Source organism: Python bivittatus, unplaced genomic scaffold, assembly GCF_059951505.1.
Source record: "Python bivittatus isolate LINGU-HERP-01145 unplaced genomic scaffold, Pbiv_v1 ctg000330_np1212, whole genome shotgun sequence".
Classification (NCBI taxonomy): Eukaryota; Metazoa; Chordata; class Lepidosauria; order Squamata; family Pythonidae; genus Python; species Python bivittatus.
The window spans coordinates 41,867,531-41,894,659 of NW_028277058.1; the positions used below are offsets into that span (position 1 = coordinate 41,867,531).

The 27,129-nt window shown below is 36.6% G+C and overlaps 1 protein-coding gene across 2 annotated transcripts in view; it reads right to left on the reverse strand.

Moving 5' to 3' along the window:
• Window positions 1-1,485: 1,485 nt before the first annotated feature.
• Window positions 1,486-27,129, reverse strand: part of POLR3B (RNA polymerase III subunit B) — a 69,244-nt gene continuing 43,600 nt past the window's right edge. Inside the window, exons 23-28 of one of the 2 annotated variants that reach the window (XM_007430384.4) lie at window positions 26,799-26,941; window positions 16,780-16,883; window positions 15,697-15,863; window positions 13,935-14,048; window positions 13,158-13,331; window positions 1,486-2,139 (exon numbers count right to left, since the gene is read on the reverse strand). In XM_007430384.4, the coding sequence (XP_007430446.1) occupies window positions 2,010-2,139; window positions 13,158-13,331; window positions 13,935-14,048; window positions 15,697-15,863; window positions 16,780-16,883; window positions 26,799-26,941 (832 nt within the window). In that variant the 3' untranslated portion in view covers window positions 1,486-2,009. The other variant, XM_088141094.1, reaches the window with a different exon arrangement.

A 27,129-nucleotide genomic window follows, 5' to 3' on the forward strand; every position in this document is an offset into this window, starting at 1 on the left:
AATAAATATAATAAATACAATATTTTATTTTATTATTATAAAATATATTTTAGTAATGCTTTTAAAATTTTGACGTTTTATGTATTTATATATATTTATGGTTTTAATGTTTTGTGTGAGTCACCCAGAGTCCCCCATTGGGTGGAGATGGGTGCGGGAGAAATTTAATAAATAAATAAATAAAATATTTATTCTTTAAGCATTCCAATTCTTCTACCTTGACTTGGAAAGTTTCTGGCATATGGGAACATTAAAGTAGCACCTGCCAGCAACTGGTGAAAGCAGCCCATTTTATTCTGAGATTAAGTGGTTAAGCGGCCTTCTGCAGCCACACTGAGATTCTGGGAAAAGATGCATTCGGTTTAAGAAGCTGCCAACAGGTGCTATGTGTACACCCATCTGCACTTTTGAAGCATTTCTTTTTCTTCCAATGTGAAGCACTGCACCACCTTTATAAGCAGAAGGACCTTACATGTTGACCATCATCCTGCAAATGTCTTTAGAAGCTTCCATGTTCTGTTTTTTCATTCTTTTAAAAAGCTATCATTTGTAGACTGTTTCCTAGTTTGCCCATAATTTTCTCCTCTTGAGTCCTGAAACTTTTTCATGATCTTTGTAGAGTAAGTTGTACCTTTCTGGTGCTTCCCAGTGTCTATGAAACCCACTTCAAAAGGTCTTTCTTTAGCCATTACAGTTAAATGTCAATCTCCTGGTTCCACTACAGTATAAAAGAAGCCCATCTTTTCGCACAGTGACATTGCACCTAATGGATTTTAATGTCTTGCTCCTGACATCACTGCAGTGCTGCTTAGCCAGCTGGGAAGGTAAGGAGTATTTCTGATACTACTACTTTGAGAAATCACAATCCATATAGAGTTCACAACTGCAAATGTGCTAGCTCAAAAGGGAAAAGTATTTTGTTACCAACAAATTATTGTCATTTTTGTGTCAAGAAAGCAGCGTATTCCTTAGAATTAATATTTTAAAGATGGATTGTTAGAAGTCCTAACCACAGACGCTACATAAAAAAATGAGCAAACTGTTTAAAAAGTGATTGTCTGGAAATGTAAGTTATTTGCGGTTTTAATTTTGCATAGCCACAACCCATGAAAACATCCTCTTTGCCCTGTGCTCTAAATCAGAAAACAGAAAAGAAATTGTTTCTCCGGGACGGTTTCCTGATGGGTTTGATCAGAGGTGTCTCCCAAGTCAAGTGTTTGTTACAGTGGCTGAACTCTTTATAATTAGTGTTTATTTGATAACTCTTCCCCCTCCACCACCAAAATTTGCAAATGCAAATGAAGACACCATGTGATTCAGGATATCTTAGAATTCTGCAGCTATACTCCAAATAAGTCTTGTACAGAGCTCCATAGACAAGTAAGAGCTGACTATTTTATAACATGTGGCTGCATCAATCCTGTTTGCTAATACTAGGGACTCTAATATTGTTATGCCACAGCAGCATAAGACATTTGGCCATCAGAATCAACACTGGACAATATCCTTTAAGTTTTTATTAATTTACAATCTCAGTTAATAACATTAAAAAAAATGAAATTATAGGTACAGGAAAATAACCTCCATTTACTAAAAATTACATTTCAATCAGCAACACATCAAAAGTTGGTCCTTTAAACTTCATTGATTTTAACAGTATATTGCCATTCCAAATTTTTATTTATTTATACATGTATGTATGTGGCTTGTTCTGCTGCAAATGGTTGATCTGTACCGCTTCCATGCAGTTCAAAGGATACCAAGATGAGCATACCGCAACCATTTCCTTTTCTGTCTTCCATACAAAATCTCTAGCTTATTGTCACAGATAGATGCAGCTTGAGCCTTTGCGTTTACAGCTTCTAATGTTCTCTTGAGCACTGTTCCCCAACCAAAGAGGGAAAAGAAAACCAGAAAGGAACATGTGGCCTACGTGATTGAATACTTGTCACTTAAACTCCTTTTGAACGCCCTTCTGCCTGCCTCTTATTTCTTTGCTTCTCCATCGTTTATTCATTGTACTTGGCCAATTTTAATCTGGGTATAATGTTCATAGACTGAAGTTCTTGGAAAAGAAGCTTACATGCGTATGGTATACGCAGAGAAGACACATGGCATGAAGATTTGCAGTAATGGCACCTAAAAGAGAAGAAAAACAAGGTGTTATTTTCATCACACATCATACAAAAACATCACATACATCAGAGTCATTTATTAAGCATCTCTTTAAAATGACCTTCCTTTTATGTCCTATGATGCCCACACTGATAGCAATAAAAGGCAAGTTACATGGGAAAACAGTGGTAACAATAACGGTACCCATAAATCAACAAGTAAAAGAACTTGCCACAAAAGTTTTAAAGAATGATAAATTCTGCCTCCATCTCAAAGGATAGCAGAGAAAAAGTTCTGTAAATTGGGCATCACAAAAGTCCTCTGTCCAGTCATGGCTTGCCTTGGACCCTCACTATATATTCAGGAACTGTTCCAATGAATGCGGTATGTTCAGAAGCTGAATCCAAACCCATTATTTATAAGAAATTGCTCTTTGGCCCAAAAGTTACTTCTCTTTACTTACACAGACAAACCTCTTCACTATGATCTAAATATCAGTCCTTAGAATTTACATATAGAGTCCAAACCCAACAAAAATGCATCAATTATGGAAACAGGTTGCAAGACAGACAATTTAGCAGCAGAACTAAATGATGTAACTATATTACTTGTCACAGAGGACAGACTATCTATGGGAACAAAAGACAAAGTGGTGTCTAAACCAACCAAGATGCCCCTGCCCAGTCCTCTCCCCATTTCAATTGGTTCAATACAATTTTATGCTGCCTAAAAGGCTACTTTAATGTCCTATGCTTTAAAATTAGGCTTAAAACATGAAATTAACCTTTATCTCTGCTCAAAAATCCCCCAAATGAAAATCATAATCCTCCAAACTCACCTGTATGATCCTCCAAACTCACCTTCTTCATCTCACAGTGGGTCTTAAGTGCTGAAAAAAAGGTTTCAGCTCCTAGCCATAGTAAAATTGCCTGGCCCTAGCAGTCTTCTGCTCTTAAACCCATTATTTGAGATAGAGGGGCATGCTAATTTATGTTAACTAGATAATTATTTACTGAATTAGTTCAAATTAATATATGAAGTTCAAGCCTTCCATGCCAAATGTTCTCTCCCACATTCTTCCAGGTGAAGCATTATAGCTACTTCCCCGCATCGCCAAGAACAAGTGGAACATTCTCCAATGACATAGCAACTTAGCTGAAATGTGCAGCAGATAAGATCAAATTCTACATACTATTAACATACGAACACACACACACACACACACATACACACACACAAATATAATGGTGCACAGTCTGTATAAATACATTCTTTACATTACACAAAATCAGCTAATCAGTGAAATGCATTCAAAACTTATGTTTTTATATTATATTTTAGGCCGAAAAAAGTAAAAAGAAAAAAGAGAGGTTCATTTATAAATAAAACAAAATTGTAGATAAGCAGAAGCCAGATGTTGATGTACTGCCACGGCTGACTAATTTTTGGGACTGGCCATGAACAGCTTTGTACTCTGAGGTCCTCATCATAAACTTTAGTAACACCAGCCATTTTCAATTTTCCCCAAATCTTGAAGAGACACTAAGTCTATTCCATTCCAGGACATTCAGCAAATTTAGGTAAGAATTTTAAGACTTTGTGGGCCAGTGTTTGACAATGATGGACATTATGAGGCCCATGAAGCTTGAAAAAATATGCCTGGCAATCTCAGGTGTTGAGGTAGTTCTCTTGTATATTGTGAATTTGGGATCAAATCATGCCATTTATGATGCAATAAATCTTTTTGAAATATTCCTTTTAGGATACTACAATTTCTGTAAATTTAAATACACAGTAGATGAAAGTGTGATCCCAATTAGCCAATTCTAACTTTTAGAACGGATCACTTTGAATGTCGTACTCCCTTCCCCCACATCACTTCCACTGTTAATCAACCTATGGTAACATTTAATGGACACGGATGTGCTAACATATTGGTGGCGCCCTTTAAGTGCTGTGAGAGCCTCAGCTGCAGTTCTCTATTACCAAGGAAACTCTCAGTCAGTGGCACAGAAATGTTAATTATAGTATTCCAATTTAGGGGTGAAGAATGAGATTTCCCCTCAATCTTAATTTGTGAGCCAAATGAATGGCCCAACCTGTACTTGCCAGAACAGAGAGGAAAGACAATACCCTGAAACCCATCAACAATAACAATAACCTTTTTTTCCCCCGAGAATGCCTGTCCAAAAGGCTCACTACTTCAGCCACCAGAGTTTCACTCTAACCAAAATCATCCTTTTTAGGGACAGTTTCGAAACAAAGTTTTAAGGGGAGAAGGAAAATTACTTGAATGTTATTCTCCAATGTGTGCAATGAGATTAAGATTTCTCTTTAGGTGATGCACTAGGAAAGCATGCCTGAAAGTGACAACCTGAAAAATAATCTCAGAGAGCATTGCCTGGAGGCATGACACAGCTATGCTTCAAAACAGCTAACAGTTATTAAAATACAAAATGCTGAAAGTGAAAAACACTTAAGTTAAAATCAAGACCAAAATTAATCAACCATTAATAGCCTGAAGAGATGTTGTAAAAATGCTTCTCTTCTGCACAGAACAGGAATGAGCACTCTCTTGGTAGCCAGAGGTTACACTTAACATTTTGTGGGTGGGGCAATGAAAATTGGGCAGAGCCAGGATTTCCTGGAGGTTTTTTTCTTGTTCTCTCTCTCTCTCTTTTTTTGGTTTTGTCCTTTCTTAAAACCACATTAAGTCCATGTTACGACCTAGCCACAATTTTTAAAAGTTTCCTACCTCAAAATGGAAGAAAACAATGTGATTAATCTTTGGCAATAAGAGATGATTGTAGGACCCCACCTTGCCCCAAAGTGTCTGAGGACCACATGAGGCCTTGGGACATCAGATGGCCTAACCTTAACTTACAGTATGCCAGTACTTGTCAAGAACAAGTATAAACTGAAACATTTTTAAAAAACTGCCAACCACCCTTACCACTTGCACTCATTTTGTTGCTTTTCTAGAAAATGTATCTAGAAAAGATACCCAGAAGTGTATTGGAAGGGATTTTGCTAATGGTAGGACAGATTCCAGGATGGCCTTTCTATATGTTATTCTTACAGAAAATTTTTGCATATCAGATAGCTACAAAGGGGCTTGGATAGGAATATTCTCTTGGCACCTATTGTCCATCTAACACCATATCTTATTTTATACTTAACTGTAAAGCACTACACGTGTTTTAGAAAGTACAAAATGTGTTTCTGAAATTTTACAAAATATACATCATTTTTTACAAAGTATAGAACAAATACTAGCCTCAAAGAGCTCCAAAGTATAAATTTCACTTATGGGAGTCCAGGAAAGAAGGAAATGATAGTGTACCCACAGTCTTTAGCTAGCACTGAATTGTTTTGCTGGGAATTTTAGGAGTTGCAATCCAACACATCTGAAAAGAGAACAGAGGTAGCAGTTGGGTTTTAGTGCGCTGATGATCGTAGTGAAATGTCTGCAGGAAAACAAGCTCAGGGGACACAAGAACCCAATATCTGAAAAGGCACCACCCCAGAGAGGTCGCATGGGCGTGATCTTGTCCAAGGCCTCGGCTTTGCGCAACTTCCTGTTGTGCGCCAGTTATGCTCCTTCCTAGATCAGGAGTCCCTCTGGTTTGTCACTCACGCCCTAGTCATCTCTCGTTTAGACTACTGCAATGCGCTCTACATGGGGTTACCCTGGAAGCTACAGCTGGTTCAAAATGTGGCCGTGTGGGCAATTTTGGGTGCCCCAAGGATGGTACATGTAACACCTTTGCTGTGGGAGCTGCACTGGGTTCCAGTTTGTTTACAGGTCAATTCAAGGTGTTGGTTATCACTCTTAAAGCCCTACATGGCATGGGTCCAGGTTACCTCAGGGACCATCTCACCCCCATTACATCGACCTGTCCCACCCGGTCTAGCAAAGAAGGGATGTTGCGGATCCTGTCAGTGAGAGAATGCTGACTGGCGGGTCCTAGGAGGAGCCCCCACCCTATGGAATACTCTCCCCACAGAGGTGAGGTGGAGCCCTACCCTCCCAATTTTTCGGAGGGAATTGAAGACTTGGCTCTGCCAACTTGTGTGGGGTGAGGAAAGATACAATCAACCCTGGGGATGGCTGGCACCTTGATGATGCTCCCTGAGTTTTATTAACACCTAATTAACATCTGCCTCTTGGAAGTATTATAAAGGAAGTTTGTTTTTATTATATTCTAATTAATCAATATCTATTTTAATTAATGTTTTATTCTATTTTTACTGTAAACCGCCCAGAGTCACTCCACAGTGAGATGGGTGGTGCAAATTTGAAATATAAAGAAATAAATAATATATATACACATATGCACATACATACATATATACTGTATATATCTCAAATGTTTAAAGCTTCACCATAGGTGAGATACTGGAACTTCACTTAACACATTAAAATTCTACTGCTTTTACTGCCATGATAAATGCACACATCTGATAAGCCCTAGATTAAACCCACAGTTTCAAACTCTTACGGTGTAATGTTCCAAATAACTATAGCATTCAGAATCTCTAAGCATAAGAGTTTATCTATGGGTTGCTCTATCTTTAAAGGAGCATTCTCTGAATAAACAACATAGTTCGAAGAAGCAGTTCAATCACTGGAAATAACTTGTCCTTTCTGATTTAACAATAAAATGAAATCCAGCTACTATAACATTTGCTGAATTTTCAATATTCTGCTGCCATTTCCTGGACAGTTTCAGTCTGAGAGCCATTCAATCCAAGTACCACTGGAAGTATCAAGTACCATATGTTCACTTGAAATACTTTTCCAATTCCTAGTTCACGGCTATACAGCTAAATCCAATATTTTCTTTTTCTGTCTTCCATACAGTTTTTCCAAGGCATGCTAATTTACACAGCAATTCCTCACTAAAGCTGGACTTATTGGCAAAGGCCCTTTTAGACGTCTGGAGTTGCTGTAATTGCCTAGCTTTTATTGTGTTGCTCATTAAAGGGCTGCTTGGTTCTTACTATTGACAGACAGAGCACATAATCACCTAATAACTGGATGACAAACCCAATTATAGGTTATGATCACCATCACACATTGTAAGGCCAGAATTACTTCCTTTAAACATATTTTCCACATTTATGTAATGTAACTCACCACAGTTAAACAACTTTTGTAAATGTTCTACAAATTGAATGGTAAGATATCAATTTTTACTTTTCTCTGTTTGAAATGCAATCCTTTCATGCAATAAATTACCATAGCTATGGGTAGCAGTTTTCTGCATTTGTATGTAGCATCTTCTTTATGGCTTTCAATTACCTTCTTTTAACATTAGTTCTACTAGTCGTCTCCTCCTCCTCCTCCTCCTCCTCCTCCACCACCACCACCACCACCACCACCGCAGCTCTAGAGGGGCGTACGGAGAACTTTTATGTGTATAATCACTGTGTAATTTTCTGATATTGTATTTTTGTGCTGCAATGCACAACTTACTTCTAAATAACTGTTCTTTAATAAATACATATACCATATGCAATGTTCACTGTTATTCTCTACTAATTCAATACAACCTATTGTTGTAGTACTTATTACCCACAATTGCAAAGAAAAACTAGAATCAAAATTGAAGATCTTAGGCTTTATAAAAGAGCTAATTAATGCCAACAGGTACATTTGGCTCCAATTGACTGCATGGTTAAACATTCACCATCTTGATTTGGCTCTAATAATAATCTGCAGTTTTTTGAAGGACAATCCTGTAATTTCTTTGATCTCATCCATCAACCTGATCTGTTGTCTCCTCCTTCCTTCAAACTTCCCTTCAAAGGTTTTTTGTCTAATCCATGATTTGTTCCCATCACATATCCAAAGCACATGAGTTTCTACTTCCTGTTTAATTGGTCCAGGGATAATCGACTGATTTTTCTTGCAGTTCATGGTTTTCTTAGCAGGTGTCTACAGTATACTTCGAAATTGTCCATCTTCTTTCCATAGCTCTTTGTTAACATCCTCCTTTTACAACTATGCATTACCACTGAAAAGCCTATTGTTTTAACTGTTCTGATCTTTGTGGTCATCAAAATATTTTTACCCTTTGTGATCTTATCTAAGTTTTTCATTACCTGCCTGCCTAGGACTAATCTATTTCTCCAGCATAATGTCAAGCTATTCTTGAACTCAAGAAAACAAAACTTCTTCACTGCCCACTAGTTCATTAAACATGGTGATTGAGTTTTGACTTTTTAATATTTAATGTTAACGCAGATTTTTCACTTTCAATGCTTACTTTCCTAATTAGTTCTTCTACATCTTCCTTTCTTTCAGCTAACAAAGTGGTATCCACTGCACATCTGAAAGTATTAATGTTTCATCTATTTTGTTTCCAGTGATTGTCTCTTCCAGTCCTGCCATTCTTATAATATATTCACTATGTAAGTTTAACAGATACCAGAATATCTGTTAAACTTACATAATTTCTTTCACTCCCTTGCTTTTCTGAATCACTCTGCTTCTCCAGATGTTCACTGTAAATGTTCCTCAGAAGAATAAGAATGTATCCTGATATAATCATTAGCCTTAATATGTTTCATATTCTGGCATGATATATGTAATCAAAGTCCTTGATTGAGATCTCATTATATTCTCCCATTGTCTCCACTATGCATCTTATGTTGACTATCTGATCTCATGTCTCCCTTTTTTAAAATCTGCCTGTTCATCTGGCATTTCATATTTATGTACAGTTTTATTCTTCTTTGTGAACTATTAAGCAAAATTCTGCTTGTGTGACGGATTAACGCAATAGCATGGTAGTTTGCACAGTCTTTTGCAGCTCCATTCTTTGGTATAGGTAAATTTTGAACATCTTTTCCAATCTCTAGGTCACTTAATTTTGGTCACACTTGTTCATGTAGAGTTGTTAGCATTTTGCTTTTTCTCCTGCAGCTTTAAACAGTTCAATGAGTATTTGATCTGCACCCGGTGCTTCCTTTATAGACTTATTCTCTGTGTATGTTTCTATCATCCTATAATCCCATTTGTAAAGGGTTTCAGCATAAACTTTCCACCATTGTTTAATCTCATTTACTTCTACTACCCCTCTCCCAAGATTACTCTTGAGTATTCCCCACTTAAATGGTAAATTTCCTAGGATTTCTCTGAATTTCTTAAAAACATTTATTTTTCTTTTCTTGTCATGTTCTTCTATTCATATTTTTGACTGAGATTATCGTTCCTTGTTGCTGGCAATCTGCATTATTATACAGTGGTACCTCGGGATACGAACGCCTCTACTAGCGAACATTTCGGGTTACGACCAGCTTCAGCAGGAAAAATTTACCTCGGGTTACGAACTTGCCTCTACTTACGAACCGGATCCGCAGCCATTTTCCCTGCTGCCACGCGGTCGCGGCTCCCTGTGGGTGAGGTCGCGGTAGCAAGGAGACGTTCGGTGAGGCTTGTGGTGTGTTTTGCGAAGGTTTTTGGTGTGCGTGTTAGCATGGCTCCAAAGAAAATGCAGAGCAGGCTTGGCGGGAGTAAGGCTCTGAAGAGAAAATTGCCTTGGGTTGCGACCAAATTCGGGCAGAGGGCGGCACGGATTAACCGGATTTACATTGAACCCTATGGGGAAATTTGCCTCGGGTTGCGACCAAATTCGGGCAGAGGGCGGCACGGATTAATCGTATTTACATTGAACCTTATGGGAAACTTTACCTCGACTTGAGACCAACCCGAGTTGCAACCAGAGTCACGGAACGGATTAAGTTCGTATCCCGAGGTACCACTGTATATCCTTCTTATTGCCCAAGGTTTTCATACTGTGTCTTTCTTTGCCATGACGATAGCTAGTTCTGAAAGGCAATGGATCTTTTTCCCTTTCAAATTCTAGGAATATCTTTGCACTTCCATTTGATAATGTTTCATATCTCTTTCCATAATTCCTCAGTTCTCTTTTACATAAGATAACCATACTGAACTTGTTCCTCAGGTTAACTTTTTATTTTAGTTGCATGCCTTCCAGAAGAAAAGCAGGTTTGAACCTGGCTAGAAGCTAGATGTGAGATTTCCAAAAACTACCTGGTCTTTAGACCAGACCAGGATTTGAAAATAATATCATGGAAGAAGCAAAGGCAAACTACTTTTCTACTGTTGCCAAGAAAAACTGCATGAGTATATCCATGAAGTCACCAGGACTTTTGACTTGAAGGAGATTGCTTTTTAAAAATATTTAAACATGCTTATTCAGGACATTGTGGGTTGTTAGGATTGGTACTGATGTGGGATAGAACTGCCTAGTTTATTAAAATACAAAACAGATTCTTTGCCATCTTCAGTTTCCCACAAGCCTGAATACTTTATGTCCATTATGAACAGGCTCAAAATAAATAGATGGGTTTCCAACCAAGCAGAAAATAAGCTTTGGCCTTTTTCCCTTCTCAGCAGCCACAAAGATTGGCCAGGCCAGGCCAGGCCATCCACTGCTCAGCCTGGTTTGTCATCTGCCTGTAGTAGGGGAGCCTGAGTTTCATTTCATTATGAGACTTTTCCTCCTGATTACATTTTTGCAACTGAGAACAAGGCACTACAATAGGTAAGTGAGAGACAACAGAACCAACTAATAGGGCACAGTTAATTTTAAAAGGGCATAAGGAAATGGAATAGTAGAAGCAGGCAGGCATCAGTCCTCAAAACTGGGTGAAAAAATGGAAAGATATCCTCTTGTTGACTCAGACCAAAGTTTAATCTGTTTAGGGATGATGGTGTTCAGGAGAAGGGAAGAATTCTTCCTCTTACGACCAGAACTCCTGACAGCTTCCCAGGCCAAGACCTATTGCATAGAGAGCAGCTTCTGATTCTCCTATTCCAAATTTGGCACTTTCATGGATATACAGTAGCTGCAAGAGAAGCCAAAGTGTGGTATCACCTGAAGCTTCAGCCTTAGTGGGCTGGAGAGCAGCTCAGTGCTTCTCCATTTGAGGAATTTGAGCTGGCAATAATAATTCCCTTGAAGAAACATAAAATAATAAAGTATACTTTTGTATTATTTTCAGGGAAGCCTGTCAGAATTGGATGGAAAGGATATTAGTATCTCTGTTCTTATTTTTCCCAAGCAAACTGTTATGATATCTTCTCAGATGACAAGTCTAGGAATTCTGCACTATTTGCAACATTTTGCTGCAGATGCTTCCCTTCTTAGCACTTAAATTTTTTCATAGACATTGCCCTTTCCTACTGCAAAGAATTGTCCTTAAGCCCTTTTCTACCTATTGGTGAAGAGCAGATAAAAAAGGGAATAATGAAAACAGTAAGGCCAGTAAGGAAGAACTGATTATATATCTTACATTTGGAGAAAAAGTTTTTCTCTACATCCAAAATATCCATTACATTCATCATCATCTTCTTCTTCTTCTTCATCATCATCATCTCCTCCTCCTCCTCCCCCCCCAAAAAGATACAATTAAGCTCCACTGCCAGACTTGTTAGTGGGATCCAATCTGAATTTTACCTTAAATGTTGCCATCTAGTGAAACCTAGGCAGTACCCCCTCCCCCAAGATCTGGCAAGACCCTACTATCCTGGCCTTCCAAAAAGATTTGAAGACTTGGTTTTATGCTTTTTATTGCTTTATTATTGTTTGTAAACTATTCAGGGTTATGATATGCAGGATGGATAGCGCACACTCGCTCTCTCTCTCTCTCTCTCTCGCTTGCTCAATAAATAAATAAATAAATAAATAAATAAATAAAATCTTAGATAGAAAAAGACATTGACCCAGCTTCTCCTATCTTTTCTGAGAAAAAAAAAACTGGAACTCAGCTATTTGTAACACAGATAATAAAAGCAATCACTTTCTATAATTCCTACATTCATGTATAATTCCTACATTCATCTGATGGACCCTTTTTTTCTGTCCAAGTTTAGGCAATTTTTTAAACTGCAGGATTGGAAAATGTCCAGAGAAGATGTATTTTGGAAATACATCTATATATTCTAAAGAGATGAAGGTAAGACTGGTGAGTCCTCTGGTGAAGTTGTGATTGATGAGGGTCTGACCTCTTGCAGGCTACGTCTCACATCCTGCTATGGTCTCATCTGAATCCTTAAGTCAGGCTGACAGACTGGCAGCCTGAAAAGTCAGCAGTCAATCAGACATCTGTAGCCACTGAGCCTAAGCAGGTGAAATCTGACTTACATAATGAGGGGCTAGATCTTGGCAGGACACCTAGCCCAAGAACCTATTAGCAGCAATGAAGGCTGAGACACAGAGATCAACACACCGCCTGAGAGGAGAGCACAGCAACACTTCTACTCAAGCCACATCAGCACCTCCAGGCCCTTGCCCAATGCTGAAATAACTTTCTGACTTCAGTCCTGTTCCTTGCCCTGTGTTTAAATCCTTGGCTTGACATTTGGATTGGCTTGTTGAATTCTCTGGTGTTCATACTCTGGACTGTAACAGACAACATTTGTATTTCAGCCTCTGTCTTTGTCCTGCTGACAACTCACATTTTAAGGCAAGACATTGGGCTCTGGCAAATCACTCACTCAATTACCAGCTGTTATCAGGAAGCTTGTAACATGGTAGTAAAGCTTTTCAAACCTGTAATTGCCTGGCTGTTTTGCACTCTCTGGCACAGGACACAGCCAGGGGAGACAAAAATGATTGCCATTATAGTTCCAATGAATATGTGAGTTGTGAGCTTGAAACCAATACCATTCCTAGGACTATTGGCAAAAACAAGGGGGAGGCCAAATAGAGCTGGAGGAAATGTCAAGTCTACAAGGCTAGTGCTTGATACAAGGCTGGTGCTAGTGCTTGATACCAGACTGTCACTGCTGCTCTGGTAGCAGCTTTTGCAGGGTCTCCTGGGACCCCTGTTGTAACTGGTTGCTTATATTTTCAGCATGCCTGCCTTGGGAAACTCTAGTTCCCAACTATCTCCTGCACCAAAGACCTTATATCATTATGTTATAGGCACCCTAAAAAACATGCATAACCACAGACTGTGAATGAGCAACAAGAAAATACACTACCAAACAAACAAAATCTACTTACCAGCCAGAATAGCCTAGTAATCCACACTGGCCACAAACATCTACTTCAAATGCATCGCTTGAAATCATAAGCCTCTCCAACAACAGCATGCTGGCTCCGTAACCGATCAAGCAGTCTCTTTCCATTTCTCCCAGACGCAGTCCTCCATCACGGGATCGGCCTTCTGTGGGCTGCCTTTAAATCAAGAAGTTTGTAATTATTTTATTTCTAGTTCCAGATGCAGTTATGGTTCAGTAGTATGTATATAAATTGTCTCTTTCCTTCAACTACCTAAGGATCCAGCAGTGGAAGTGGAAGAAGCACCTGATCACCTCTATATAATGGATAATAGTAAAGTGTACTTTCTTCTGTATTATTTATTGGAAATATTCAGTCAGTATATATTATTTAATGGACATTGCTATGCAGTGTAATGTTTAGTTTTGATTAAGAGTGGGGAGAACCAGGTTCAGGTCCACCCTCAGTTTGAAGTTCACTGGATGACACTGGGCCAGTTATACCTAATCTGAGCCCTTCTTTGCTCACAGAAGTTTCCTCTGAGGGAAACTGGAATTAAGCTTAGGTGGAAGAGCAGGATATAAATCTAACAAATAATAGTAACCACCACTGATGTACAATATAATTGAAAACAATTTGGAGTATATGTGAAAAATGTACATACACAGCCGAAAAACAGTAGCAATCTGAACATCAAACCCAATTCAGTGGTTTTCTTTTATACTGTATATCATTACATATTATTCATTTTGTGCATCTGTGTTCCTGTTTCCTTCATACCTGGTAAGAACTGCTCTGGGTCCTCTAGCTCTTGCATGCATCTTATCCAACACCATGTGCTTCAGCTTCTGATAATACACAGGGCCAAAATAGATATAGGCTTCTAAGGGTTCCCTGAGAAGGAAATGAAATAAAAGCAGAGAAATTAATTGTAAAAATATACACATCACAATTGTAAAAATATACCAAAATACATGACTTTCATATAACCAGCATCCAGAACAATGATACTATATATGGAAAAGTTGCATAGTAGACAACTTGGGTTTTTTCTCTTCATTATGTCTTGGCCAAGTCCCATCCTCTCAGAAGCCAAAACTACAACTGTTTACTCAATTGAAAGAAAAACTAGGTATCTGTGAACCAGGTAGGTAAAATGTGAATATTGTTATTGAAAAACAAACAGTTCAGATCTTTTTTTTACATGAAGAAAATTCTTGAAAAGGACTTTTAACATAGCTGCCGAGCTGAAGGGCCTGAAAATGGGGCCAATAGGAGAAAAAAGGAAGTGGAGAAATGTAGCAGGGATAATTGCAAACAGTGTGCTAAGAGGAACAGTAGAAGCAACAGTGGGGAAAAATTCAATTGTCCATCCTTCTCCCTGTGCCTAAGCAGTGTGGTGCAATTCTCTCCCTCTCTCCCTCACTTTTTTGTGATTTCCAACTCTTCTACCTTTTCTGTAAAGCTTAATATAAAGGATGTGTTTTACTGACTTATACACAGAAGTATAACGTAGGGGTGGGCAACCTGAGCTCCTAGGGAGGCATATAGTGTTCAAGCTCCTGACCAATATTACTGCAAATAAATGGCACGCTTCTATGGTAGGAATCACACAAAAACTGTAGCTTAAGACCTTAAAATAGACTGTTGTTTAAACTAAAAGGAACCCACCTACTGCTGGGGACTGAAAACTGCTAACATAAAAGAGAGGGAAAAAGCAGTTTTTAACACTCTTACAAATGAAGACAAATTACAGACTTTCATTAAGTATGTTGAAGTAAGATTTAACATCCCAATGTATTTTGTTAGGAAAATCACAATGTAAAATTAAAAAAAAATTGTGTTTATTTCCCTGACTTTAATCTGGATAGCAAATCTGATTTAAGATAAAAAAAAAAAAAAATCTTCCACACTTGGAATAACTCAGTGACAATGGATGTTGGTTTTGGAATAGGAGGGAATAAGAAATTGAAAAACAGAATTAAGATAAACTAAAGACATATTGTGATATGGTCCTATCTTATTCTTAAGTCATTTCATATTCCTTTGAACACCACATCTCTGAAGATAGTTTAATCAACGCAGCAGGAAGTTAAGAGATCAGTCAGCTATGCCAGACTGATTCGATAATTGTCAAAAGCCTCAGACAAAAAAGACCCAGTTGACTAACACCTGCCTCCAATACTATATTTTATATGACTTTATACAACAGAAGGTTACTGAACTCCTAAGAGTGCACAAAACTTCTGCCAAGGACCTTGAAAATATCATTAGCAAAATATTATTAGCAAACAAGACTTCCCAGTATGGAAAAGTTGTTTTTGTTTTGTTTTGTTTTACTGGATAATTTAGGGATAAGGGGTTAAAAAACCTTTTGAAACAATTCATATAAATATTTAACACACATTATCATTACATATTAAATTCAACACAAGAAGAAACATTAAAAACTGGAAATGGCATATTTCCCAGTACCCTTTTAAGATATTTAAAGCTATATAAATTTGTTAAAACAAACAAACAAATAAATAAATATTCTTACCCAGTGATGCCAGATGTTACATAATCCTTCCCCAAATAGTTATAGCCATAACGAACAAGATCTTCACACACATCCTTAACTTTACTGCCCCCAAATGCTGTTCCATAGTGAAATCTGCCATCTAGGACACCAGCTTTTCCTGCCAGAAGTTCAATTAGTTTTCCCACCTATGCAACCCAGAACACAGACAGCTTTCCATCAACACCAATCTATGATACGGAAAAAGAGGTTGGCTGTTTAAAGAATAGAAGTGTTGTACTTAAGGTATCTTAGCCCTTGGTGTACCTTAAGTGGATGCCGGACAGAACTCTCTACCTGACCAAGATGTTGTTGGAAGACCAAACTGATCTATTCAACTATTGTCATCTTGTATTTCTTTCTTCTATTTCCATACAGCCTTATCCATTCTCCTTGGGCAATACAACCAAGAAAGTCTCTTTTCCAACTGAGCTGTGTTACTTCTTCAAGTTTATGATGATGATGATGATGATGATGATGATGATGATGATGTACAATTAACTATATTTCCTTAATATTTTTTTAAAAAGGAGTATGGAATCAGTGAGCTAAAGCAAAACTATAAACTGGAGTTGATCAATGAGGACAGGTAACAAGAAACCTGGGAAGCCCCTCTGACATATAACTAATGCTTTATAAGTAACAAATAGAATCAGGTAGAAGACAATTAAAAAGGCTACGTAATGCAGTATCAAGCAAGTTTATATTTGATCACGCTGGCAGTAAAAGAAGCACAGATTCATTTTCACCAGCTTCTTCCACCAAAGCAGCTGCCCACTGCTTTATGAAGATAGATATTACAGATAAATAATGAATATAAAAGCCCCAACAGATAAGCAAAATCGTGAAAAATGTTATTGGGCAAACCAGTTTCTTTCCACATAGAGAAAAGCATAGCCTTTCAAGATATGTAATAGACTGCACATTTGTTCTACCCTATGAAGAATAATGTAGAATATGAGAACTGGCATTGCTAATAGAGAAATTTATAAAAAAAGATAAAATCTAAGCATTACAAAAGTCCATTAAAATGAAATGCAGTTATAAATGTATGCTGTTACATACCGTCATACGTGATGGGAATCCATGGGGATTCATAATAATATCAGGACAGATTCCTGAATCACAAAATGGCATGTCTTCCTGAGGTACAATCAGTCCACAGACCCCTAGAATAGAGTTAAACTTTCAAACAAAAGCAAAGAATTCATACTGTACATCAGATCAATAGCATATATTATGCTTTTATGTAGTCCAGTTCCTCTCCTGAATGAAGCATTACTGGACAAGCGTTAAGTTTTATGTTAGGAAATAGTGTTAAAACATTTACCACAAAAATATTCTCATGTACATGAAAATGTAGCTAACAATACTGTCAGAAAGAAGCTTGGGTTTTAAAATTATATTGATATTTTGCACACTAAAATGTCTTTTGATACATAGTTTTTGTCTCCTTTGTACTCTGCAAGAGCCAAGCTTTTCATAGAAGTATCCATTCCAAATTATATTTTATTTCTGAAAATTCAGTCCCACGTAGCTTAATTAAAAAAAAAAAAAGACTAGCTCATACCCCATATTAATCCAGAATACAACCAAGTTTAGATTATATGGGCCCCCAAGTATCATTATATAGAGTAAATGCAAATGTTAGAAATATTTCTTCTACCTACACAAACAGACTTTTCAGGCAGTTTAGTTTAAACTTTAGTTTAAAGGATTCAATCAGATCTAAAAAATATTTATAATCCACAGAAGATTTCAATAATTGTAAACTGAAATACTTATTTTATAACTATTATAAATTGGAGGGAGTCTTAATCTAGAGAAAACTTAGCAGTCATAATGATCTGACTAAAAATAATTTAGTCAATCAACTGCCTTAGTTTTGAAGAGCAAGGAAAGAAAATATAGAGATCCTGGGGCTTGTTCAGAACATTAACCAAGGAACTAAGCTCACGAGTACTAGGGAAGGCATAGTAAAACAAGAATTTTTTATTTTAATTTATTTAGTGGTTAGATTGCTTGTCTCTCTCCTTCAAGGGATCTTACATGGCTATTTCCCTTCATTTTTAACCTCTCAATAGCAACCTTGGGAGGCAGATCTGTTTGAGACCAGAGACTGGCCTTAGTCACCCAGTGAGCTTCCATACATAAGAGTGAACTTGGAGCCAAGGTCACCCAGTTCTTTTCCAATACCTTAACCACTACCCCCATGTCTATACAATTTAATTCATTATTAAATAGTGATTCAGCACTTAATCCTTAATTTGGTAAGATCAAATAGTCAAAAACATACTTCAATACCCACCTTTCGAAATAAACAACTGAGCTACCATGTGATTTAATAGGTACAAATACATACATATTGACAGACAGATAAGTGGTTAAGGTACAATATCAACTGGCTGTGCAGAAGGTGCACGTAGTCCATGACTGGGAAACTGGCTATTTCCCAGCAAATATACAAAGTATTTTACACACACACACACACACACACACAGTGTGTGTGTGTGTGTTAGTTAAAGTATGTGTCATTCACTCCTATACATGCATGTATATATAAACACACCCAAACATATAAATACATATAAATATAAAGACAGATACATGGGGAATGTATATCATGATGATTGGTTCTTACGTACATTAACCATTCAACGCATACTTTACCTACCCACCATTTTTTTACACACATATTGGGGCAGCTTTGGTCAAATTTACATGTTTCCTTCCACTAGGAAATTACTTGGTGTGATTATACTGAAAGGGCACCTATAAGGCAAAAATTAAATCTGAGCTAACTTAAAATTACTTCAGGCGCTGAAACCCTTTTCTCTGCCAAGACGGTTCCCATAGCAGACAGCCACTGTGTTGTTTGTTTTGTGTGAAAGTGAATGATAAAAGATCCATGAAATCGACACAGAAAGGCAGAACAGCAGAAAGAACAGAGGCCTCTCCATCATAGCAGCTTCTACCCTTTGCTGACTTGTATAACAATGGAATCGAGACGTCCAACTGCAGATCTAACACAGCTGTGCATTTCATTAGATGAAGAGCACTAGTGACACAAGTAAATAATTAACTTATTCTGGTCCGCTGACTGTGCTTATGAGACCAGTCATAGCTGACAGATTTTAATACAAGTTAAACACAAAGAAAGCATAATGAGATTAGACGTTAAAACAAAATATTTAGAAAGACTTGGGGGGAAAGAAACCACCACTTTTACAAGACATTTTCAAAAGTTCTTCTTTTTGGAAATAAGTTAAAATTCTTAATTTTAACCAAACTCTAAAAAGCTGCTCAGTTGAAACATTCAAAAACATACACATTTATGCTGTTGCAAGGATTGAGCAACAGCACCTCTGTTATTTTTGTCTCTAGAATATTAACACGCTTTTTTTGAGTCTAAGCATATATTTTCTTCATTATTAATTTAAAATGTTATTTTACACTGCCAGGTCTACATATTATTTTATATTAAAGGTTATCTAATACAGCAAAATAACAAGTCCTTTTCAAATTCTACAACAAAAACAAAAGCTGTTCAGAATCTACTCTATGCATATGAACGTCTGAAGAATTATTCCACTAATACATACATACATACCCTTCAATATGTGCAAAAAATTAGCTAAAGGGGGCAATAATTATATTTTAAAAAATGAAGTTTTAGATTGCAATATTACCTCTCACTTTTTTGGAAGTAAATCCCATTCAAAACTATGGCATGTAATTTTAAATACAGATTAAATCATTAATCTACTACTAATTATACTTAAAACTACTAATTATACTTAAAAGAAAATCAGGTTTATATAAAGGTACACCAGGTTTCTATTTCAATATAATGCTCATTATGGACTAGAAATACCATATTAATAGAGTCTATGAATCTGCATGTCCCTGATTTCTGATGAATGTACCCATCTTTTTGTAGGGAGCATAAAGTCAAGATTTATGATTTGGCAAATAAGAAACTTCATCAATATTTGCCTGCCCCCAACTATTTCAGCAGAGAAGAATTGGTGAAAAACACAGAACTGATTATTTGATTAATATAAAACATCAGCAAAATCTTAAACATAATTTTAAATTAAAAATATTTTGGCAATAAAATGTTTATAAAGAGGGTTCTTCATTTGCTCACAAAGGTATTGCTCACAAGGGTAGATGATTTTGTGCACTTAAGTATTAGCTCACAGGGACATTAAATATTATCCTGACTCGTGGGAGAAGGTTATTTAAATGAAGGACAATCATTAGTCTTGGAACCTCTGAACTGACAGTGGGGAACATACCTGTGGCTAGGATGATGGTTAAATTAAAGAATTTCGTATGTTTAGAGGATGCAGCTCTTCAGATCCAAAGCAGACAAGATGCTTCAGAAGAGATGTGGCTTAAGGAAGCCATCCCTTTTCCTGGTCACACACAGAAGCCACACTGACATCCAGGAACATATGTGTAAATTTCAAGAGATGGCACCAAGGTGCCATGATCCTGTCATACTCTATCAGCCCCTCCTTAACTCAAATGTACGCTTGACTGAAACCAGGTAGTTACTGGGAAAAGGTGTGGCCTCTTTAAGAAAAGTGCAGCAAACACGTCCCTACTCTCCAAAGTACCTCTTCTGCTCTGCGTCCAAATAGCTGTACATCACTACTCATGCAGAGTTGATAATTCAGAGTCTGGTTTGGGCTAGGGTGTGTGAAGTTCTGGTTTTCAACCCTAAATATTTTGATGTTCTGAAAAAGGTTTGTATTTTTTCCCATGTGCAAAATCCAAGTATTAGTGATATTTATAGTGTTTCTCTTTTAGCTGTTAAAATCCATACTATTCTGCCTTTATGCAAAAAGGCAACAGGAACAAACTGATACCCATGAAACTAAGCAGTAAAGCACTTAAAATTCAGAAAAGACAAATAATCCTATGACATTTAAACCCTGATTAAGCCGCACAGTATAAAGAATGTAAGCCAGGCCACAATTAAAAGATCAGAAGCCACAGCTGCAGTATTATCAGTTTCTGCTGAAAAGATTAAAAATAGAACTTGCCATTAGGACAGTATCTTCTAGATATTTAGTGTAATTTTAAAACTTTATATATTCAACAGAGGATCCTTTATTACACAGAATTTATATTGTATCTCTCAATTTTTGTTCTTGAGATTCTGCAGCATGGGTCCTGAAATGCTTTTAACTTTATACTACAGAAGTTCATATATTTTAAAATATTTTAAAACATATATTTTCTTAGTGATTTATTGATTCTACATTGGTATTAAGAATTCAGGATTATCTGCATACCTACTCTCTCTTTTTTACCTCCATTAATTTAGAACAATACAGATGGATTTATGGAATCCAGTTTATTGCTATATTTGGGGGGAAAAAACACAGATACCAATGGTCTTCTAGTTAGCAGAAACTCTTTGCCAATATGCACAAATTCCCCTAACAGAGAACAATTCATTTTCCAATAGTGAATAATGTGCTGATCTGTCATCTCATTGGGCAGATTCTAGATGAACAGAATGAGGTTTAACCAATAAATAATACAAAAGCAAATTTGATTAGCCTCTTTATTAAAACCATTCCAAGTTAGAGGAGGTGCTAGAAGACAATACTGCTTGTACATTGGTTTCCCATGAGCTGCTGAATGGTTTGATGTGATAAATTTGCATAGTCTGAAGGACAAAAAGAATTGATTAACTGAAAATCTTACAATGCTCCTGGAAGTAGTTACTGTAAAACCCCCACAGGAACTTTGTAAAATACACATAGTGAACTTAATCATGAGCTTCAGGAAAAAATGGTTTTAAAATTTAAGCAAAATTGGGAGTTTTATCCTAAGTCATAAAAAACATTGTAGTTTAAGGAAGGGGAAAAGGGGGGAGGGGGGAGAATTACTGAAAAGGGTCAGAAGGTTACCTGTTTGCTTCTTTAGTCAAAATGCTCATTTGACTGTTAGAATAGTAAATTAAATAGCTTGTTAAAGAAAATAAGATAAAAAGCTTGTATGCTTTTTTAAAATGTGGATTTGCTTTAAATTGGCAAAGAATAAATTAAAAAGAATGAATACGTTTTGGTTCCATATTAATTCAGCATGATTTTGTAAGGCTTTTTTGAAATGCAATCTGACTCAAGTTCTTGAGATGAGTTAGGTAGCGAATAACCAAAATAGAATTGCATCCTTCTGTGAATACACTTAAGACTATTTGTCCACCATTTCCTCATGCCATTATTAGAAAGAAAATACTTCTTGCATGCACTGTTAAGCTGTGAAATTTGTTATCTGTGGAAGATGTAATTATGTCTACCAGTGTGGAGAGCTTCAAAGGAAATTACCTAAAATCAGGGAAGATAAGGCCATCAGTAGCTTCTTGTTATGATAGCTATATGTTAACTGTAATGTCAGAGACACTATGTCTCTGATGACCAGCTGCTAGGGAATACAAGTGAAATGGTAGATTTGCACTCATATCCCTCTAAACCCAGAGTAGTTATTGTGAGAACAGACTGCTCGCTTAGATAGATTATTATTTAACATTGAATTAAATGAGTAATGATTTAAACAAGAAACCCACACATTGCACAAGTGTAAAGAGTCTATATTAGAGGAAATCAAGAATTTATAGAATAATAGTGGCCGGCCATTAAATGCTGGCCATTGGTATGTCTAATGAATGTGTATAGAATACTGCATTCATTAGAACGTTCATGATATTAATCAACCAGTATGATTTTTACTAGTTCAGCTGGAGCTTGATTTTGTCTGTCACTTGATGTATGTTTCTAATGACATTTGAAATCCAATTTTCTTGTTTTTTAGGATGCATCCTTTATGCATTTACCTGGGAGTAAGTCCTATGAACTTAAATGAAGCTTATTCTGATATTTGTAAGACTGTATTAATTGGATTGTTTTATATAAACTATTTTGGGAGTCTATTGGTTTAAACGGAGGATAAAAAACAGAAGAGATAAGGTATCCTAATGGGTCCAATCCAAGAAACAAAAGCCATCATAGATTTAAGAAAAATGTCTATGTGCCAGACCAGGCCTTAAAGTTAATTTATAAATGTGATTTTACATTATTTAATATTAAGAGATAGTCAATGTTGCAAATGAAGTATATTCTGCAATAGGATAAACACATCCTTTTCAACAGAATGTTTTCATAAACATACAATCAATGAATGTAAAATCATTTCCTTGTTTTTAGAAGTATTTTTAGTGTGCATACTCAAGAAAGGTTTAAGCCTTTATCTGGGATCTTTAGCTATTAAAACAGCTTCTGTTTGCCATTCCAATCCTCGTTGCTTAAATACAGTTCTTCCACTTCAGGAATACAGCTCAGCACTACTGTTTAGTTCTGTGATTTGCACGACCTTTGTTAGTAGTGTTAATCCTTTTTCACATGAGAGACTGAGAACTGTTCTTTCAGAGAAGTGATAGATTGCTTTTTCACATCAAAGGACTCTAACTTTTCCCTTTCACTGGGATTCATACAGAAGGAAAAGAAATATAAAGATGCAAGGAATATGAAAAGCCAGAAATTTTCTCTCAGTCTCCTCTGGAACTAAGAATGATTCCAGTTGGGTGAATTGAAAAAAATAAGTATGATATCCACTAAGTTGTTCTCCTATGCCAGTGTTCTTCCAGAATGCGTTGGGCTGTAATTACTCTGGCTGGGAATTCTGGGAGCTGCTGTCCCAAAACGTCTGGCAAATCTGGGAACTACAGTCTAACACAGTGTTTCTCAAACTTAGTAACTTTAAGATGCATGGGACTTCAACCCCCAGAATTCCCCACACTGGCTGGGGAAGTCTGAGAGTTGAAGTCCATACACATTAAAATTACCAAGATTAAGGAACTCTGCTCTAACAAATCTGAAAGGTGCCAGGCTGGGAAATGCTGCCTTCTGCTTTTCCCAAATTATCTGGATAACACTAATGAAAATTGAAGTCAATCAAGCCACTCATAAAACTGGACATTAATATTCACAAAAATGCTTGTTACACTAATAGGATGACCTTGTGAAATGTCAAGGATGGCATAAGTCTTCCAAATTTCAGAACTTTCACATTTTGACTTATTGAGTCAAGTGTAAAATTACCCCAACTTTCTAACTGTAGGGAACACATTTTCCAAAGCAGTCTATCTACAATACTCAGAAATTCAGATGCTGTTTCCATTTATAGGTACATTTCAACATTCATGTACAACACTTCCTGAACTGTGGAGGTTGATATCAACATACAGAAAGCAAAAATTCACCACGGAAAGCACATAGGACAGGAAGAATTTAAAGAGCCTCAAAGTCCTAATAGACCAAAAAAGTCTAGAGTTATTTTCTGAGGACAACTGGTTTAACTGGCAGGAATTTATATTTTGGTTAAATGTCAGAAGAAAAAAATCCTCTAGCTCATGTGTAAACACAGAATGATGCTAACAAGGATGCTGTGGCATCTTCTGCCTTGAGTTTTTAAATATCAACAGTATGTATGCATGTATGTATTTATGTATTATTTCATGGTTTTTTGTTCTTGCAAGCACTCAAGGTGGCTATGAAAATTAAAAATAGAAACAGAATATAAAATGTGAAAAGATATATTAAAATGAATGATAAAATAAATATCATCTAATGATTTTAAGCCTAGCAAAACCTTTACAAACTTCCTAATTACCAAAAGAGTGGGGGCCAAATGGAATCCTGAGGGAGTACGTTCTACAGGTTGGGAACAACACAGGAGAAGGCACTCTCCTATGTGCCAGAAAAAGGAGCCTCTGACAACAGGGGCATTTTCAAAAGGTATCTGCTGTTCAAAGCAACCAGACATGTTCAGTTTGTAATGGGAGATGTTGTCCCTTGGTTTGTCAGGCACTAAGCTATTTAAGGCTTTATAGGTCAGTACCAACATTTTAAACTGTACTAATTTAAAAACTGGCAAGCAATGCTGATCATTCCACAAATTTACTGGTAATTAAGGATCTTACTACTGCCTCCTTATGCAAAAGGGAACACAGTGCCCACAGGTATTGATCACCTCCCTTAATTGTGAGGCCAGTCCTGCCCTGGCCAATTTAATTATGGATAACAGTTGAGTAAACAGGTAGTGGCCATCACCTTGCCAAGCTGGAAGAACCCAAAAGAGTAACATGAAGGGATGGGCTTTTGAAGTTTATTCCTCAAGAGCTATAAGTCATAACCCCAGTTATATATCTTATAAATGCTATTTCCGTGGTTCTATGATTAAGATATCCAAGTATACAATTTCAATTTGTACTGAAAATAGTATGTGTACATTGAGGTTCCTGAAAGTACCTGAAAACCATTTCAGACCCCAGGTCCCTTTATGAAAAGCACGAAGACTTCTCCACTTCTGGCTGCACACAGTTCATTTTATATGAACATATTTATGCACAAATAAAAGTTCATAAGGCACTGAGGATCACTGCTCAATTTGACTTCAACTATTTGTGCCTATCTGCTTGATATCTGAAGAGCAATGGGGAAAATTAAAAAGCCCAATCTTTGTCCAGGAGTGGTCTTTATCTAGGATGAAATGCAGCATCATAGGAATGGAAATCCATTCACACAACAGGACTTTTCACTCCTCTCTTCTCCCAATTGAGGCTGCTCTCTGCAGAGCAGATATTGGGACTGTAAAGGACCACAGGGAAAGGATTAGTGGACTTTATTCCAAGAAGTTTCTTATTTTTAAAAGTGATTCCAAAAAGGCTTAGAAACCTATGGAAACTTATTTTCCTTTCCATAATTTCTCCCAAGAATGTTTCTGTTATCTTCTTTACTTGCAAATTGCCAATGGAGAGAATCACTTCATACTAATAATATACATCAGCTGGAGCAATAAAGCTAGTTTAAACATTGCATATACAATTAATTTCACTAGGATATTATGATGTGTCTGATTATAGAAAGCAGATTTGGCAATGATTCTACAGTACCCCCATTCTGATTTAATTATTAATATTTTATTGTATTTTATCTTTGCAACTGCATTAAGCTAGACTGATAGATAATGACTGACCCTAAGTGAGGTTACTGAGCAGATAGTTCTCAGCTCCCACCTCTTGCTATTCCTCCTTCTAGTGGAGCTATATACTAAAATATAGGGAAGCATTAAGATGAGTTCATGGAGTTAGTTTTTTTCTCACTTCAATAATTCTTTAAGGCAAAGATAGCAATATGTGCTGCCTACTGTTATCAGTTTCAGCTACTATATTGTAGAAACTATTGTCCAAAATATTTGGGCACAAGGTTGACTATACCTGATTTAAGTAATTAAGCCACACTGCGTCCATTTTAACTGGGTATGCATCAACCATAAAGATTTAATGGAATAGTTCTGGCCTGTTGTGTATGGGTAGTAATTTCTACTTTAGAATTTTCCTACTTGAAAAGAATAGGAATAGCATAGTTCCATAGATAGGTAGATAGGTAGATAGGTAGGTAGGTAAGTAGATAGATAGATAGATAGATAGATAGATAGATAGATAGATAGATAGATAGACAGACAGACAGACAGACAGACAGACAGACAGACAGACAGACAGACTCCTCAAAGAAGCTGGGATGGTTTTCAAATAGGAAGTTTCAATGTTAGATCTTCAAGTAATTACAAATTTGACCAGTTTTCACATCTTTTCAAATACATCTAAATAACTATTATGGCCAGAGTCCCTATTATTCTTAATGGTTTCTCATGTCTCTGTCACTTATTACTCAATAGAGGAAAAAGACCCAAGTATTTTTAATGACTGCATGTGAATTTATTCACAATATTACCCATTCATTTCAAAATATAGTAACTTTCATTATTTGCTCACATTGTATTTTCCTTCATGAGAGTGGTAGCTATTCAGTTTTAAACTTCCAAGGCAGCAGCAGCATTTATGCAATTGAATTTACTCTTTCCAGAAGCAGAAGATTCAAATTCTAGTTCAGTCTAATCGAGGCATGTATAACAATTATAGTATTCTGCTTAGTGTGCTCTGCTGTTATACTAAGAACTAGAAAAATATTTCAATGAAACTGAAACCATTGAAATGGAAAATGTACCTTTTTGCCCATGACGACTGCTAAACTTGTCTCCAATTTCTGGGCGTCTAGTTTGCCTTAGCAATATTTTGATTAAAAAAGCATCTTCTGCATTTGAAGATATCATGACTTTTTCAATGTATGAATCAGTTGCACCTTTGTAACTAATGAACAGAAAATGATATATGTATTTCAGTTCAAGAAAAAAAAAAGCTGAGTTTAGTCAACACTAGACATCTGTAAAACAGCAACCTGCAAATTTTAACTTCAAGTGGCAATTTTACTTCTTCAAGCAAAGTTTCAATACTGAAAGCAACTGCAAAAGAGGTGTGGGAACTAAGTAACAATAGGA